Source organism: Notamacropus eugenii, chromosome 1 (assembly GCF_028372415.1).
Source record: "Notamacropus eugenii isolate mMacEug1 chromosome 1, mMacEug1.pri_v2, whole genome shotgun sequence".
Lineage (NCBI taxonomy): Eukaryota > Metazoa > Chordata > Mammalia > Diprotodontia > Macropodidae > Notamacropus > Notamacropus eugenii.
Window position 1 is genome coordinate 375,503,150 of NC_092872.1, and position 18,120 is coordinate 375,521,269.

General features: G+C 34.8%; 1 protein-coding gene across 8 annotated transcripts in view; it reads left to right on the forward strand.

The window, feature by feature from the left end:
• The window catches only part of TCERG1 (transcription elongation regulator 1), a 65,515-nt gene that overhangs the window by 23,679 nt on the left and 23,716 nt on the right, over positions 1-18,120 (forward strand). For 6 of the 8 annotated variants that reach the window (XR_011971934.1, XR_011971935.1, XM_072630663.1 and 3 more), the window contains 5 exons: positions 7,237-7,479; positions 12,335-12,397; positions 13,625-13,825; positions 15,099-15,211; positions 16,461-16,549. Coding sequence is in view for 6 of the 8 variants with exons in the window: in XM_072630663.1 (XP_072486764.1) it covers positions 7,237-7,479; positions 12,335-12,397; positions 13,625-13,825; positions 15,099-15,211; positions 16,461-16,549 (709 nt within the window). In the remaining 2 variants the exon portion in view is untranslated. The remainder of the gene's footprint in view (positions 1-7,236; positions 7,480-12,334; positions 12,398-13,624; positions 13,826-15,098; positions 15,212-16,460; positions 16,550-18,120) is intronic. The other 2 variants (XM_072630661.1, XM_072630662.1) reach the window with 1 other exon arrangement.

The window sequence follows — 18,120 nt, forward strand, 5'->3', positions numbered from 1 at the left end:
CTTGTCCCCATCTTCTCTTTTGTCCTGTAGGGCCAGATAACTTTCTATACCCCTTTACCTGTATTTCTTATTTCCTAGTAGCGAGTACAGTAGTCAACAGTTTGATCCTAAAACTTTGAGTTGCAACTTCTCTTCATCCCTCCCTCCCCACCCATTCCTTTTGGAAGGCAAGCAATTCAACATAGGCCATATCTGTGTAGTTTTGCAAATGACTTCCATAATAGTTGTGTTGTGTAAGACTAACTATATTTCCCTCCATCCTATCCTGCCCCCCATTGCTTCTATTCTCTCTTTTGATCCTGTCCCTCCCCAAGAGTGTTGACTTCTGATTGCTCCCTCCTCCCATTGCCCTCCCTTCCATCACCCCCCACCCTGCTTATCCCCTTCTCCCCCACTTTCCTGTATTGTAAGATAGGTTTTCATACCAAAATGAGTGTGCATTTTATTCCTTCCTTTAGTGGAATGTGATGAGAGTAAACTTCATGTTTTTCTCTCACCTCCCTTCTTTTTCCCTCCACTAAAAAGTCTTTTACTTGCCTCTTTTATGAGGGATAATTTGCCCCATTCCATTTCTCCCTTTCTCCTTCCAATATATTTCTCTCTCACTGCTTAATTTCATTTTTTTAAGATATGATCCCATCTTATTCAATTCACTCTGTGCTGTGTGTGTGTGTGTGTGTGTGTGTGTGTGTGTGTGTAATCCCACCCAGTACCCATATACTGAAAAGTTTCAAGAGTTACAAATATTGTCTTTCCATGTAGGAATGTAAACAGTTCAACTTTAGTAAGTCCCTTATGACTTCTCTTTGCTGTTCACCTTTTCATGCTTCTCTTCATTCTTGTGTTTGAAAGTCAGATTTTCTTTTCAGCGCTGGTCTTTTCATCAAGAATGTTTGAAAGTCCTCTCTATTTCATTGAAAGACCCATTTTTCCCTTGAAGTATTATACTCAGTTTTGCTGGGTAGGTGATTCTTGGTTTTAGTCCTAGTTCCTTTGACTTCTGGAATATCCTATTCCATGCCCTTCGATCCCTTAATGTAGAAGCTGCTAGATCTTGTGTTATCCTGATTGTATTTCCACAATACTTGAATTGTTTCTTTCTAGCTGCTTGCAATATTTTCTCCTTGACCAGGGAACTCTGGAATTTGGCCACAATGTTCCTAGGAGTTTCTGTTTTTGGATCTCTTTCAGGATGTGATCAGTGGATTCCTTGAATACTTATTTTGCCCTCTGGTTTTAGAATCTCAGGACAGTTTTCCTTGATAATTTCATGAAAGATGATGTCTAGGCTCTTTTTCTCATCATGGCTTTCAGGTAGTCCCATAATTTTTAAGTTGTCTCTCCTGGATCTATTTTCCAGGTCAGTTGTTGTTCCAATGAGATATTTCACATTATCTTCCATTTTTTCATTCTTTTGGTTTTGTTTTGTGATTTCTTGGTTTCTCACAAAGTCATTACCCTCTATCCATTCCATTCTAATTTTGAAAGAACTATTTTCTTCAGTGAGCTTTTGAACCTCCTTTTCCATTTGGCTAATTCTGCTTTTGAAAGCATTCTTCTCCTCATTGGCTTTTTGAACCTCTTTTTCCAATTGAGTTAGCCTATTTTTCAAGGTGTTATTCAGCATTTTTTGGGTCTCCTTTAGCAAGGTGTGGACCTGCTTTTCATGCTTTTCTTGCATCTCTCTCATTTCTTTTCCCAGTTTTTCCTCCACCTCTCTTACTTGATTTTCAAAATCCTTTTTGAGCTCTTCCATGGCCTGAGCCCATGGTATATTTATTTGGGATGTGTGGGATACAGAAGCCTTGACTTCTGTGTCTTTCCCTGATGGTAAGCATTGTTCTTCCTCATCAGAAAGGAAGGGAGGAAATATCTGTTCACCAAAAAGTAACCTTCTGTAGTCTTATTTTTTTTTCCCTTTTCTGGGCATTTTCCCAGCCAGTGACTTGCCTTCTGAGTTTTCTTTCCACCCCCACCTCGCCTCCAGATCTGCCCAGCCAGTGCTTGGGGTCTGAAGTTCAAGTGCTGCTTCTCAGCCTCAGGGCTTTGGGCAGGGGCAGGGTTTCTATTCAGTGTGAGAATAAGTTCAGGTGCTCAGGTGGGGGCAGGGCCGCTACACGGGACTCAGTTCCCTCAGGGGGTTTATGTGGAGACCTTCAACAATGAATCCAGGCTCCTGCCTGCTTGGGGAGCCCCTGTCCGCCGCTGCCCGCTGCTGCCTCCCGAGGGGGCCTGAGCCACAGGGACACCCCACTCCCCTGTCGGCCACCCAGAAAGACTCTCTCACCGACCCTTGTCACCTGTGGGTGGAGGGACCTGCGTGGCCGCTGGAGATTCTGTCCCTGAAGCCTGCTAGGATCTGCTCCTCTCGGTGTAGCCCTGCCAAGGCAGGGCTGGGCTCCGGGTCCGGTGCGCCACAGACCTTTCGTAGGTTTTTCAGGGCTCTCTGGAACAGAAATCTCCTCTGCTGTGTTGTTCTGTGGCTTCTGCTGCTTCGGAATTTTTTGGGAGTTCTTCTTTACAGATATTTTTGGGCTGTGGGTTCAGAGCTAGTATATGTGTGTCTTTCTACTCTGCCATCTTGGCTCCTCTCCCCTCAGTGTTAGAATTTCTGTTCAGCTCTGGCCTTTTCATTAGGAATGCTTGAAAGTCTTCCATTTCATTAGATGTCAGTCTCCTCCCCCCCCCCCCCCCCCCAAAAAAAAGCTTATACTCAGTTTTGCTGGATAGGTTATTCTTGGTTGAGATCCTCCTTCTGTTACCTTCTGGAATATCATTCCAAGCTCCCTGCTCCTGTGACGTGGAAGCTGCTAAATCTTGTGTGATATTGACCGTGTTCCCTGATATTTGAATGGTTTCTTTTGGCTGTTTGCAATATTTTCTCCTTTACCTGAGAGCTCTGAAATTTGACTGTAATGTTCCTGGGAGTTTTCATTTTGGATCTCTCTCACGAGGTGATTGGTGGATTCTTTCAATTTCTATTTTACCCTCTGGATCTATCAGGGCATTTTTCCTTTATAATTTCTTATAATATATCTAGGGTCTTTTTATTATAATGGCTTTCAGGTAGTTCAAAAATTATTAAATTATTTCTTCTCAGTCCATTTTCCAGGTCAGTTGTTTTTCCAAGTAGAGATGTCCCATCTTCTGTTTTTTTCATTGTTTTGACTGTTTTTTCTTGATGTCTCATGGTGTCATCAACTTCCACTTGTTCAAGTCTGACTTTTGAGGAATTGTTTTCTTTAGTGAGCATTTGTTCCTTTTATCCCATTTGATCCTGTCTTTTTAAGGAGTTCTTCAGTGAATTTTTGTTCCTCTTTTATCATTAGGTGAATTTTGTTTTTTAAAGTATTTTCTTTAGCATTTTTTGTGTCTCTTTTACTAAGCTGTTAATTCTCTTTTCATGATTTTCTGGTATCACCCTCGTTTCTTTTCTCAGTTTTTCCTCTCCCTATCATTCTATTTTTAAAATAATTTTTTTATCTCTTCCAGTAATTTTTGTTGAACTTCTGTCCAATTGGAATTTTTTTTTCTTTGAGGCTTTACATGTGGCTGTTTTCGTGTTCTTTTCTGAGTTTGTGTCTTGTTCTGCCTTGTCATTGTAGTATCTTTTTTAGGGTCAGGTTCTTTTTTTATTACTTATTTTTCCAACCCATTTCTTTCTTTTTTTTTTTTGCTTTTTAAATTTAATTTTATTTTTATTTCAATCAGCAAGTTTTTTCTTCTGTTCTCCCCTACCTCTACCACCGATGAAGTAGAAGGAAAAGCAAAACCCTTGATATAAACAGGTATAATCAAGCAAAACAAGTCCCCACATTGGTCATATATAAATATGTCTCAGTTTGCCCTCTGAGTCCTTCATCTCTGTGTCATTAGGTGGGTAATGTATTTCATTATGAGTTCTTTGGAAACAAGTCTGCTCTTTCTGCTAATTTGAATTTCTAGGTGTATTAAAGCTGTTTTTATAATATTGTCACTGTATAAACTGTTTTGTTGATCCTGATCACTTCTGAGTCAGATCTTCATAGGTTTCTAGGAAATTATTCCCTTGATCATTTCTTAGAGGACAATTAAATGCCATCATATTTATATTCCATTACTTCGTCAGCCATTCTCTAATTCCAACCCATTTCTTGACTTGGAAGTTTAAAGTTGAGCTCTGCTCACCTGAGAGTGGGAAGACACTGTCTTAGGCTTCAGGCTTTTTCATGATGCTGTTTTGCAGATTAGTTCCGCAAGTTTTTGATGTTTCCAAGGTGGTGTAATCCAGGGAGAGGTGTGATCACTGCTTTCTTGGTTTACACTCCGATCTTTAACCAGGAAAGGCCCCATGTTCTCTGCAGCCACAAGTGTTCTTCTCTGCCCTGGAATCATGACTCAGGAGTACTTTTGGGCAGTGGAATTGTCACACAGTACCTGGAACTGTACTAGTCCAAGGACTTCTAATATGTTGAATTCGCCATTTTATGACACAAAAATTGACAGAACCCATTTGTCCTTGTAAAAATTTCCGTTAAGTCTTTTCACTGGAAAAGCTGTAATAGAAATGGGAGGATGGGAATAAATAAGAAGGCCAAAAGAAACTCTTGTTGGTTAGTTTTTGTAACTCTTCTGCCCACCTTATGAGGTTAGGGTCATATATGATAAATGAAAGAGCTTTGACAACTCTAAAGCACTACACAAACATAAGGTGGTGTAACTACTTTAAGTGAGGAAGATTGACCAGGATACTCCCAGCTATACCCTATTTAGCATCCCTAGAACTGAATTGCCTCTCAATACGTCAGGTTATTCTTTTTTGCTGTTCATTTCAGTCACATCCAACTCTTTGTGACCCTACTTGGTGTTTTCTTGGGCAGAGATACTAGCGTGGTTTGCCAGTTCATTTTACAGATGAAGAATTCATGCAAACAGGATTAAGTGACTTGCCCAGGGTCACACATATAGCTCGTAAGTGTCTGAGGCCAGATTTGAACTCAGGAAGATGAGTTTTCTTGGCTCTAGGCCCTGCACTTTATCCATTGTGCTACCTAGCTGCCCTTGTTGTTCTTTAATTATGTATTAATAAGGATAGGGACTAGATCTCTGATTTCGTTTGTGTAGTAAACTCCTTCTACTAATACATGTCAGCAGATGTGTCTGTAACTTATATTATTTGAGAGTTAGTCTAGAGCATTTGTGTCAGACTCAAATAATAACAGAATGAGGAGTGGAGAGGTAGGTGGCATATTGACTTTGAAAACCATATATCAACATTATTTATCTTCTATTGTATTTTTGCCTTTTATTAAAAACAAAACAAAACAAAACAAAACAAAACCACTTCTCCTTTGCATTTCAACTGGTTTCTTCCCTCCCTTCTCCCAGTGATTGACACCTTGAGTCTGGAGCACTGAGAGTTAAGTGATTTACCCAGAGTCAGCATAATTAGTATTTTTAGATATCAAACCTGAACACAGATCTTTCTTTTTCTGGGAAACTGACTCTATTTATTACAGCATACTACCTGTCTTGTGAGTATACCGTGAATTAATATTTTCCTAAAAATTTTATTCTTCATTTCACAGTTGTTTTGTTTTTCTTAATAATATTTACTTTGCTTTTACTAAGATGGTTGTGTCTCTTCTGTTCAGTGGGAGGCAAGATTTTGGAATTGAGATAAAAAAGTCTTATGCCTTGAGTGTAGATCTTTTTTTTTAAAACTATCCATTCATTTCAGCATTGTAGTGTTGCATTTATTTTCCTTTTAAGGCTGTTCTCACCTACTTTATCTAGTGTCTGTCTATGTGTTGTGATGTTAAGTTAATGCTTGCTTTCTTACCTGAAGCCCTTAGGTCAGGTAAATAACATTCCTGGAGGCTCATTTTAGGAATCATTTTAGGAAATGAATAATGGAGGCATGGATTTGTTGTTGTGAAGAACTTTTTCTTAGTTCCCCAACATCCTTCTTTTGACTATTTCTTTTAAGGATTACTGGCCTCATTTTTAATGCAGAAAGTCCTGAGTAGGCAGATCCAAGGGAATGGGTTGGGCAAGTATTTTTACTAATTCCACTGGTGCATCTTTACCAGGATGACATTTAACACTGACCTTTGGCAACTTTTTAATTAAAATTTTGTTCCCTCTCTCTTACTTTTGTTCATGATGTATAATATACAAACATAGGTCTAAAATTATTTTAAAGTGTATTATTCAGTGAACCCCATGGATAATATATAGAAATAAACATTACAAACCTTCCAGTCTTGTCCTAGTTCTTAATGAACTGTTTTCTTATCTTGAGCAAATTCATAAAAAATAAGAATAATGCTAATTGACTTTCATAGGAAAATAATTGAGAGGAATAATTAATTACATTTTTATAGTTCTGTGTTGTTAAAAGCAGTGGGGGGGGGTCAAAGACATAAATTTTCATAGATGCATTTGCATATAATTTATATTAATAGACTCATTACTGTTTTTAGTAATTTGATATTTGTTACTCATTTTAAAAAGACATAGGTTGCCATATTTTTGCTATTTCTTAGATAAAATATTTAAAAGATGTTTGTCATGTACACTCTTTAATGCTAGATGCTAATTAAGAATCAGTAATATGTTATGTCAGTTGATTTTATTCATTGTACAGTTTTGAAATTATGTTAATATGGTACTGTGTCCTAAGACCTGGTCTTTGCTAAAGTATTTAATTCCTTGGTTTCGGAAAGATAGTTGTTTAGCCCTGTTACCATTTTTTTAGCCAAGGTGAGCTTGCCATAAATTGCTCATATTCCTTAAGGTTAAATGAGTTTTCCTTCGTTAGAAACTGGATACAATTTTTTTAAACCCCAAGTAGTGACAAATTATTTGGATCATTGGTTTTGTTTTTCCTATCTGTACCTAGCCTACACTGTATTTGATCCACCATCTTCACTTTTAGACTTCACTTAAAAGACATTTGCTTCTAATTAGACAGTTAAAAATTGGGTAGTATTTTTTTCCCCATTTTTTTCCCCATCAAGTGAAAGTTAAAATTGATTTTTAGCATTGACTTTACAAAAAACACTTTTTGATGGGACTAGATCTGGTAAGATTTTTTTTAGTGGTGTGAAATATATGTGGATCTATTTTAGATAGGACTACTGTATACATATTAATTTAAAGTATTTCATATGTTTATAAGTAACTTTTTATAAACATGTGTGGTAATATAATTTATGAAGACTTAAAATGTTTTTTGTATCATTTTTTTATTAGCACCCACCACACAAGATCAGACACCGAGTTCTGCTGTTTCAGTTGCCACACCTTCAGTTAGTGTTTCAACCCCAGCTGCTACAGCTACACCTGTACAGACTGTTCCCCAGCCGCACCCCCAGACGTTGCCTCCTGCAGTTCCTCACTCAGTACCTCAGCCAACAGCGGCGATACCTGCTTTTCCACCAGTAATGGTACCTCCATTTCGTGTCCCCCTTCCTGGCATGCCTATTCCACTACCAGGTAAACCAGCATCTGATAATCTTCTTATTTGCTCCGTTTTTCATATGTCAGCAAGTTTGTTCTCATGTGTCTGTTGCATATGGAATTTGCCTTGAATCTCATCCATTTTAAAATGTTTTTTGAAAGATTCATGGCTGATTGCAGTAGTTTCTCTTTTAGTTTTTGATAAACGTATCTTTTGTTTTTGTTTTTTCTCACCTGATATATACACCAGTTGTTAAAGTTAGTCACATTTAAAATGTAGTTATCTTGAATATTAGCTTCAAATGTAAAAATTGGTTATCTTTTTTGCATTTTACATGTTTTAAATTCAATTATTTTTAAGGGATCAAATGTCTTAATGGAGTAAAAGATGTTACACATTTTATGGACATTAAAGTATGAAACAGAATGCAAACCATTTAATTTAAGGAGAAAAACCCCCACAAAACCCTAGAAAACAATTTACAAGATAAAGTCTTGGGCCTTATCTTAAGTTGAAATCAAGGTAAAATTTGATATTTCATGCTAAATAAGAATTTCAATACTTGAAGATGGGGAGTAAAAGTATTGAGGAAATTTTAAAGGTAGTTGAATGGTCTTCCTTTATAAAATGGTGATAGTGCTAGGTATTCCTAAATTGGATGCTCTTGCTGTTGCCATGGATATTTAGAATAATAGAATCTTAGAACTGGCTCTTAGAGATCAACTAGTCCTATCCCCTTGATTTTATAAATGAGAAAACCATAGAGTTTGAAAGTTGCCATGGGATATGTAGTTGGTAGTACAGCACAGGTCCTCAAACTCAGTCTAGTGATTTTTCATCATATCTTGCTACTAGAATTCCATGTTGTTTCTGTTTTTGTTGATGTCTCGATTCAAGATGTAGAAGTAGTTCAGAAATAATTTTCAGGCATGTACATATCTCATGGAAGCATGACTACTTCCTTAGATGTAAATATTTTGTATTTTTGAAATCAAATTAAAAAGGAGACTTCTTTTCAAATAGCACTTTTAATAAGAAGATACCAAGAATGGCTTTTTGTGAGCTAATTATTACTTTTATATGACTCGAAGTGATGAAGACCAAAAGCATAAAAGAATCCATTTTTATCATGTGAATGTTTTAGCATTTTGGAACAGATGATCATGAGTATAAGTATAGAATAAGATAGTCCTGTATGTGAAAATGAGAATGTCAAGATACATCAAGTAACAAATGTGAGAACAAGAGACAAAATATGGTCCTTGAAATATTAGTAAGAGTCCTTGTTCTGAAAGTCATGTAAAAAATATAAGTTGTCTTTACTTTCATCTTTTATGTAATTGATATTTTAGAAGTTGTGACTCAGGAATAGCATTGCTCTTCTTTTCCAATTTAAAATGCATTTTATTTTTCCACTTTTTATTAATTTATTTATTTTTAGTTTTCAACGTTTACTTCCATAAGATTTTGAATTCTAAATTTTCTTTGCCTCTCTCCACTCCCCTCTCCGCTAGACATCATGCAATCTGATATATACCCTACATATGCATTCATAATAAACATGTAAAATAAATTTTATTTAGGTTCTTGACATGTGTTTGCCAAACTTATAAAAATGACAGGCATCAGTTAGAAATTATTGCCCTATAACTAACTAATTTTTAGGTGCTTGTCAAATCGTTTACGTTTATTAATGATCTTTGATGATGTACAACAGCTCAGCAGTAGCTCAGGATCCACAGTAGCCTAAAAGTAGGAGATTCCTTATCCTCAGTTGCCCAGCACTCTTAAGAATGTGAATCTAAGGCCATTCTTCAAAACTGTGGATTCTTTTTGTTTACTGATTAAGTTCAAACTCCTGAAACTGGCTTTCAAGGTTCTGTACAATAAGGTGCTACCTTACCATTCAAGCAGTATTTCCCTTAACTGTTTTCTTTTCACATGCTCTACAGTGCAGCTCAACTCAGTTAGTTGTTATCTCTAGTACAAATCCCATACTCTCACAGACTTTGTATCTTTGCTTTGTAGCGTGTCCCAAAACTGAAATTGCTTGAAGCTTAATTTCTTTAATGTTCAAGAAGAGTAGGAAAAAAGTTATTCTTTGCAATTAAGTTTGATTTTGATTTGGTTATAAAGCTACCACTTTTCCTTTTAAAAACTGAAGAATTAGTGGAAGAGTTTTCTGAAATGGAAAAAAAAAACCCTTCCTCATTTTTATTTTGTCTTTTATTCTAACAGCATAAGATGAAATCTGAAGTTCTGAACAGTTGAAGGAGTTGGGGATGTTTAGCTTAGAGAAGACGAAAGTGGGGAGTAAGAGGAATATATTAGCTGAATTCAAACATTTGAAGAGTTATCTTGGGGAAGAGGTAGGGTATTTATTCCTTGTTGCTACAGAGGGAAGAACTAGGACCCGTGAGTAAGGATTATAGGTAGACAGAATTTAGAAAAATCAGAATTTTCTGATTTTGGAGATGCATGCATTCTGAGGTAGTGATCTCCTTGTCACTGGAAGCAAAGTTTGTTAGGAATGTTGTAGGATAGATTACTACGTTGAGAGGGAGGGTGGACTAAGTAAATTCCCAGGTCTTCTTCTAAGGTCTTATGATTTTTTGGGAAAAGGGGCTAATAGAATAGTGAGAGTAGAGTTATAAAATCTGTCACTCTCTCTCATTTCTGTTAATCCATGCTTTCAAAATGCTTCATTGAATTTGAGAGAGGAAGTGTAGAAATAACACTCTTATTCATTCTTCATTCAATTTATCTTCTGCTTATTTTTATTTCTTTTCCTCCTCCTCTACCTTTGAACTCATCCTGGGGCAAGAGAAACAGGAAGCCCACAGCAGGGGCAGTAAGAAGCCTTTCTATAAATAAGAGCACCAGTAGTTTTAAAGTAAAAGAGTAAAGGAATGAAACAGAGTAAAGGCACAGGAAAGAGCAGTAATAATAAGGGCTGTCAGTTGGAATAGGATTATAGAATTGGATTTCCAATTTGAGAATTTGAAAAATCTCATGTAGAGTTTCAGGAAATTCTTTAATTTATGAAATGAAATGGAATCTGCCAAAATTCCTGTTGCACTTCTTGTGGTTAAAAGCTAATAACAATGAAGAAAGTGTTTTTCTTAAAAGAACATGTTTTGCAGAGGTGAATTTTTAGGAAAGTTGGACAACTGTTCCCTTAATAATAGTTGAATTAAAATGTGTAGTTATTTTCATCAAATGGATGTGACCACCTAGATAAGCAAGCTTTTGTCTTTTTATATGTTTAGCATTTAAAAATTTTGAGTTCTGAGTATTTTATTATGCTCTTTATTTTTAAAATGAAATGAGATACATGTTGGCCTGGTTGATGTAATAAGGGCTAATCCTAAAATTAGCAGATCTCATTTTTATATTATTTTCATATATTTAAAGATTAATGATGTATTCATTGGGGTGAGGATAATCTTCTGAAATTACTCTAATTTATTAAGTTCACCTATAAAATTAAAGCAATTGGTCCAGTCATCCTGCAGATGGCAGTGTTTATACTGACTTAGATCTGAATACATGCTATAACTTCCTTCACAAAACGAATTTTTACAAAATGTATTCTTTTAAAAATCTAATAACTTCAAATCTTACTCTGAAACTAAAAAAAAACCTAGATACTTTCTTCAGTACCATATAATAGAGTGCTTTTGTTTTTTGTTTCAGATTTAATATTTTTAGCTTTAAACCTTACACTAAAAAGTTTAGTAAAATTGGAGACTTTCTTTAATCTTAAAAACCAAACATAAAATTGTTTTATTCCAAAATTTTTATTTTAATATTTGTGTTTTATTAGTTTGCAAACCCAGGGGTTTAATTTCATCTTAAGTGTTAGGAGAATAATTCTTCTTGTCTTTTTCAAGGATAGAATATAATTTGAATAAAAGCATGATTTTTATTTTTTTCTTGCTGCCAAAATGTAGTTATTTTCATCGAGTTCTCTCCATTTATCTTTGTCTTTGATTCTTCTTGAAGCCTAAATTAAAATGGTCATAATTTGTTTTTGGATTTCCAGCTTTCTTTTTAATCTTCCTTTCTACCACAACAGTTGTTTAGTAATATAATTAGTCAAAAATTGCATTGGGTGCAATTTTCTTCATTGCATATTTTATCTATCATTAATTTGGGTTAAATTACTTAATTGTTTACATGTAGTTCTCTGTGTACATAGTACTTAAGGGATGAGGGAGTGGCAGTTTTCTTAGTATTTTATGCTGCCTCCACAACATTCTCAGCCCTTGTAATTCCATAGAACAAGACATTGCCATTACAGTGCCACTAGTTGAGCTTCACCCTGGTCTTCTGTTTCATTTTTTAAAAGTATGCTTTGCTTTGAGACATTGTCATCTACCCTCATTTCTCACCCTCTTCTTTGCCTTATTTCTATCCTGCATGAATGTATCATGCATCAGCTATTGCATGTGGTTCCTAGAAGCTTAGTGAAACAGAAGAATGTATTGTCAGTTTCATGCTGCATCTGCCCTCTACCGGTTTCTAAGCAACAGCAGCATGGGTTTTGATGTCCTGTGGGAAAATGTCCCATATGAGAATTTTAAATGGTATGCACGGAAGAAGAGATCTTCCCATATTGAATTTAAACCCCTGAGACTCCTTCAAAGGTTGTTACGATAGCTGGTTCAATATAGAGGTAACTTGCTATAATTTATAGTTAGTATTATTGACAATTTGGCACCACTTCCTGAAATGTCAGAGCAACAAGAAATTCTTTCCTATGGTCTTTGTCTTTTCCAATGGAAATGGCATTCTAAATTGTACTGGTAAATTATTATTATCCTGAATCCCAGTGGTAGCTGACATACAATGGCAGCTTTCCAACATGCTTGCTTATCCATTTTACAGGTGTAGCAATGATGCAAATAGTCAGCTGCCCGTATGTAAAGACAGTCGCTACCACCAAGACCGGTAATTCTTAAAACCATCTTAGTTCGTTTTGTCTGTAAGTTGGCATGGTAGTGAATGTTGTTGTTTATATTTTTTTTCCCAAGTGAGTGGATTTTTATATTTTAATTTCTAATGAGCAGTATAAATGCAGATGTCACATTTGGCCAACACTTAATTTTCCCAATAAATTTAGTTTGTTTTTGGTTCACAAAATCAAAATAAGGTCAGATTAATTATTACTTTATGTAATAAGTGTGAACTATTTCATTCCCATATACATAACATTTAAATTTTAGTTTAAAATTTGGTGTGTGTGTGTTTTTTCAGTTAAATTAAAAATTCATTTCCATGTGTAAAGTGATGTGATTGTGCTTGCATGCTAGTAGGTATGTATGTATAACTGTTTGTATGTATAGTATAATTTTACCTTTTTAAGTTACTGAATTAAGGTGCTTAGCTGAAATATTTCACCATGTTACTAAACTTGGACCTATGTAAATGTATTTTAATTAAATTTTTTAGCTTGTATCTCCTTGGTTATTCTGTAGGACATGAGAGTATATTTTCTTTATTTAATATGTACTCATCTAGTTTGTAAAAAGTAAAATCAAGACTTAAAAAAACTGGAGCACATTTGCTTTCCTCATTAATTAAATTAAAAACTGAATTTTGAGAGATCGTTGAAGATAAGTGACTTGGCTGAAGTTTTAGTGTACTAGATGACATAAAATGGATTTGGTAATATGTCATTCATTAACAAATATGATTTCATGGACATAGTGGTTAATGCCTTTTTAGAACTAGAAGATTATGTTTGAAATTTAATTATTCTTTTGATAGTATTTTTCCTTTTATTTCCAAAAAAATTAAAGAATTGTTACTTTCCTATATTGACAGTATAATTCTGTGTACTGTTATCTTTATAATTTAGTGTTTTAGCTGCTTGCTTATTTGAAAAGAATTTTTAAAAAGTATTATAATAGTATGAGAGAAGGTTCATCTGACAATTTTTTTGCATTGCACTTCAGAATCTTGATTTGTGTGCATTGATACTTCAAAAAGAAGGAAAATCATAGACATCTTTAGAATAGTACACTTTTTATGAGATTTATGAGTCTCACCTGCTACTTTTTTGATTTTTTTACATAAAATACAAGTTTACTAAAAATTATTTAGTGAATTTTAAGATTTGTTGTTTTACTTTGCGATTGATACCTTATTGTTTTATTTTTCATTATTCTCTTTTAGGTGTATTGCCAGGAATGGCCCCTCCTATTGTACCCATGATACATCCCCAGGTTGCTATTGCTGCTTCACCTGCTACCTTAGCTGGAGCAACAGCAGTTTCTGAATGGACAGAATACAAAACAGCAGATGGGAAGACATATTATTATAATAATAGGACATTAGAATCAACCTGGGAAAAACCCCAAGAACTAAAGGAAAAAGGTATAGTAATTTTAATAACATATCAGGGTGTCCTAGTCTATTTTAAATAAAACAAATTTAGTACTGTATCAAATTCTGAGACACTTTGCCCTTAACCTTTTAAGATTAGTTTCTAAACATAACATTGAAAGGGGGTAATTTCTTCATTGAATCACTCATTTGCTTTAAAAACTTGAAATTGATATGTCTTCTACATGTTTGTCATGGTTTTCTCCATTTGGAAAAGTTTTAATTATTTAGGGACATTGAAATGATTTTCTCGTTGACAAAATATTGTTAGGAGTACGTGTAATTTGTTTTAAGATTTCTGTTTGATAGAGCTGGTCCTCATAATGAAAGATTGTGTTGGATGCTTCTGGGAAGTACATTGTGTCTTAAGCTACAAGGGTCTACTTTTCCTATTGTTAATTTCATTGCAATAAATGGCTTTTATAAATGATGCCTGAGAGAGTTATGCCCACCTACAGTGTATAGGTTTTCTTCTTTCTTTCTGGAGGATCAAATCTTAAATGTTAGTATGAAGTACCTTCATTGTCCAAAACTAAAACTGGGATACTATAACTTTCTACATAAAAGATCTTTAAGAAGTCATCATTACAGCAGAATTAAGTCAGTAATGTTAAGCAAGGTAAAATTATTTTTATAGTTAAGGACATTGTGTCATAATCATTTTATAGAGGTAGCATTTTGATCATAATTCTGTTGAATTTCTGTCTTCTATGGAGAGCAAATGTTCTTTAATGTTGCCTGGAGAAGAGAAGGGCCAGTTAAGGATCATTGTGGTGGAGACAGAAACAATACCAGATGCAGTAGACAGCGAAGAGAAGTATAAGAAAGAGACTATTAACATTTACATAGATTAATTGAGTGCAGAAAAGTTCACATATGTTCTTGTGATTTATGTATTAGCCTGTATTTTTGCAACTGTCTTATTAGCTTTTCATATAAGTGCTGAAATATTGATGGAAATTGTGTAAAGTGCTTGAGCAGTACAGCTATGTAATAATCAGTTCATTTTGTGCAACTGGAGTTTAGTACCTCAGATTTATTGAGTAATATAAACAAAAGAAATAGTTCTTTGTCATTTGTTGTTTGCTATCTGATTTGATGACATCTCTCCTCATTTAAGAAAAACCTTACCTTGGAAAACCTCTTTGACCAAGATTAATTTAAGCTTTAAAGTTTTATACTTAAAAATGATATTAATCACTTTGGAAACTTAACTATATCTGTATTGAAGGGGATTAACTTTTAATAGAATATCTTTTTGTAGAAAAATTAGAAGAAAAAATTAAAGAACCAATCAAAGAGCCTCCTGAGGAACCTCTACCAATGGAGACAGAGGAAGAGGAACCCAAAGAAGATCCTATAAAAGAGATCAAGGAGGTAAAATATTATGAACTAAATGAGTGAGGTTAAATGATTTTGTGTAATTTTCCATATGTACATTTGTAAAATGTAAGTACTTAACAAATGTTTCTTAAATTGACATGAAATATTTTTGATATAATTGAACATAATTATAAATTTGAGAGTTGAAATTTTAAGATAATCTAAAGTTTATAGTTGGGATTTCACTTGGATAGTTTTTTTTAAAAATTATTTTTAATCCAAATGAATTTGCTAAGATTATTATAGTATTTTTCACAGTTGGCAGATACTGAATTAATTTTATTCCCCAATCCCTTTTCTACTGTTATTACCTTATATTTAATGATAATGTGTAGCTCAGTGAAATGGAAGTTTTTCTCCTCCAGTAAGGAAGAGTGGTTTCAGATTTCATGTAAAAGCTTAGCCTGAGAGGGTTCTTTAGTGTTTTCCAGACCAAAACCTTTCTAGTTCAGTTAAATTTCATTTAGGGACAAGACCACCCATTTTGGAGGGGCAATTTGACCCCAGAGGAATGAATGAGAAGAGCATCTATAAGCTCTTTCTGGGTTCCAAGCACTATCTTGTGCGCTGGAAATACAAATAAAAGAGATTCAATCCTTGTCTTCTTAGAGCTTACATCTTAATGAAAGAGATAACACTTCCAGGGGAATGGAGGCTAGGTTTTTTGATCAGTAAAGATACCAAGGATGTTGAGGGAATTGATTGACATGCCTTTTCTAGGAGCAATGATAGTTTTGATTTGATTACTATTCTCAGAACAAGGGGTGAAAAACAGGTTAGGTAGAGTGGAAGGGTGGACATCTGTGACAGTAAACAAAACAGTGTCAGCCCTGAAACAGAGTTGGAAGTTTGTTATCCCCTAGAAATATATCAGCCAACCAAGACAGCTTGGCTACTGTGCTGGAGTTCCAAAGCTCAGTGGTTTTGTTCTTCCAGGGCACAGTTTCTAGTACACAGAGAGTGTCCAGCAGTAGCAGCAGTGGCTAGACAGCAGGGCAGGAAAATGACAAAGGTGAAATATGATTGAGAGTCTGGGGGAGTCTGGATATAGTAGGAAGGTTCTCTCCTCAAAACAGTGAAATAGGTACTTAGATTTAAAACTCCCCTCTTATCACTCTAGTCATAGCCATGGGATGAAATATGTAGACATTTGTGGTTTGTATAATTATTATTAAATTGATATAATGAATTAAGTGAAACTGACAATATTAGAAGGTCTTACTATGAGACATTTTCTCCATAGGAGCCCAAAGAAGAAGAGATGACAGAAGAAGAAAAGGCTGCCCAGAAAGCAAAGCCAGTAGCGACTACACCCATTCCTGGCACTCCATGGTATGTATATGCTTTAATCTACAGTGAGTAATGCTTTTATTTATGCTTTTTCATGTTTCTAATATAGATTAAATGACCTATTTCTGTTTTTTTTTCACATTAAGAAAGTTGTTTTCTTATTGGGAAAGGTATATTTCCAGAAAGGTATATTTCCAGCTCTAAAGAAGTTTTTATATAATTTGGTTAATTCTGTACTCATTATTTTAATCCCAGTTCATTTGAATAACTCTAGAATCCAAAGAGCCACTTTATCCCCTCATAGTAGTGTGTAGTGACCTCTCTCATTCAAAATGACCATCTTGAGTTTGCAAAGTCTCAACATTATCGTTTGAATTGTCAGAAGTTAAATGAAAGAAACTCATGAAGATTTCTAGGACATAGCTAAGGTAGTCTTCAAAGGAAAAGTTATATCCCTGAGAACGTACACTTTCAAAATAGAGAGGATTAGGGAATAGATTGTACACTTAAAAATTAGAAAATCAAAGAACTAAACCCAAAATAAATACAAAGAAGAAAATCTTAAAAATTCAAGGATAAATTATTAAATTAGAAGTTAGATTAGGTTCAGTTTTATTTTTGTGTTGACTGTTGTATTCTGATTCTTTGAAAAATTAGCATTCCATGTTATATATTATTTTGGGCAGCTAGGTGACACAGTGGATAGAGTGCTGGGCCTGAAGTCAGGAAGATTCATCTTCCTGAGTTCAGATTTGGCCTCAGACACATATACTGGTTTTGTGACTCTGGGGCAAGTCACTTAATCCTGTTTGGCTGAGTTCCTTATCTGTAAAATGAGCTGGAGAAGGAAATGGTAAACCACTTCAGTATCTTTGTCAAGAAAACCCTAAATGGGCACATGAAAAGTTGGATATGACTGAAATGACTATACAAGAACAGCAACATATATGATCTTCCTAAGGCAAAGGTTTGACCATGTGGTTCCCACCCCCTCTACCCCATCTTTATTCTAGGATCTCCTAGTTACCTCTGTGGTCAAATATAAATTCCTGTTTGGTTTTTAAAACTCTTTAGCCCTTTTTTCCTTCCTACCTTTCCAGTCGTCTTACTCTTTATTCTTTTCCATATGTGCTGTTTCTTGTACATGACACACTTACCTCTCAACTAAGTGTTTTCATCATCTTTTCAGTATGTCTGCCTAAATGGTAGTCTGGTTCTCCCTGATCTTCCATCTCCTAACCTTCTGGCTTATGTTCCAGCTAAAATCCCACCTTTTACAAGAAGCCTTTCCTCTTAATACTAGTGCCTTCCCTCTGTTGATTTCAGTTTATCTTAACAGTATCTTGTTTTTTGTAAGCTGTTTCCCTCATTAGATTGTGAGCTCCTCCTGGACAGGGATTATTTTTTGTCTTTTCTTTATATTCCCAACACTTAACACATTGCCTACAATGTAGTAGATACTTACTAAATGCTAGTTGTTTTGACTTGAGTTAATCAGAATATTCATTTGATCAGGGAATATAGTTTTCATGTAATTTGAGGGGTGGTGGTAGTGGTGTAAGTATTAGTTTTATCATAAAGAGCTATTACATAATGTTCTTTTCCTTATATTA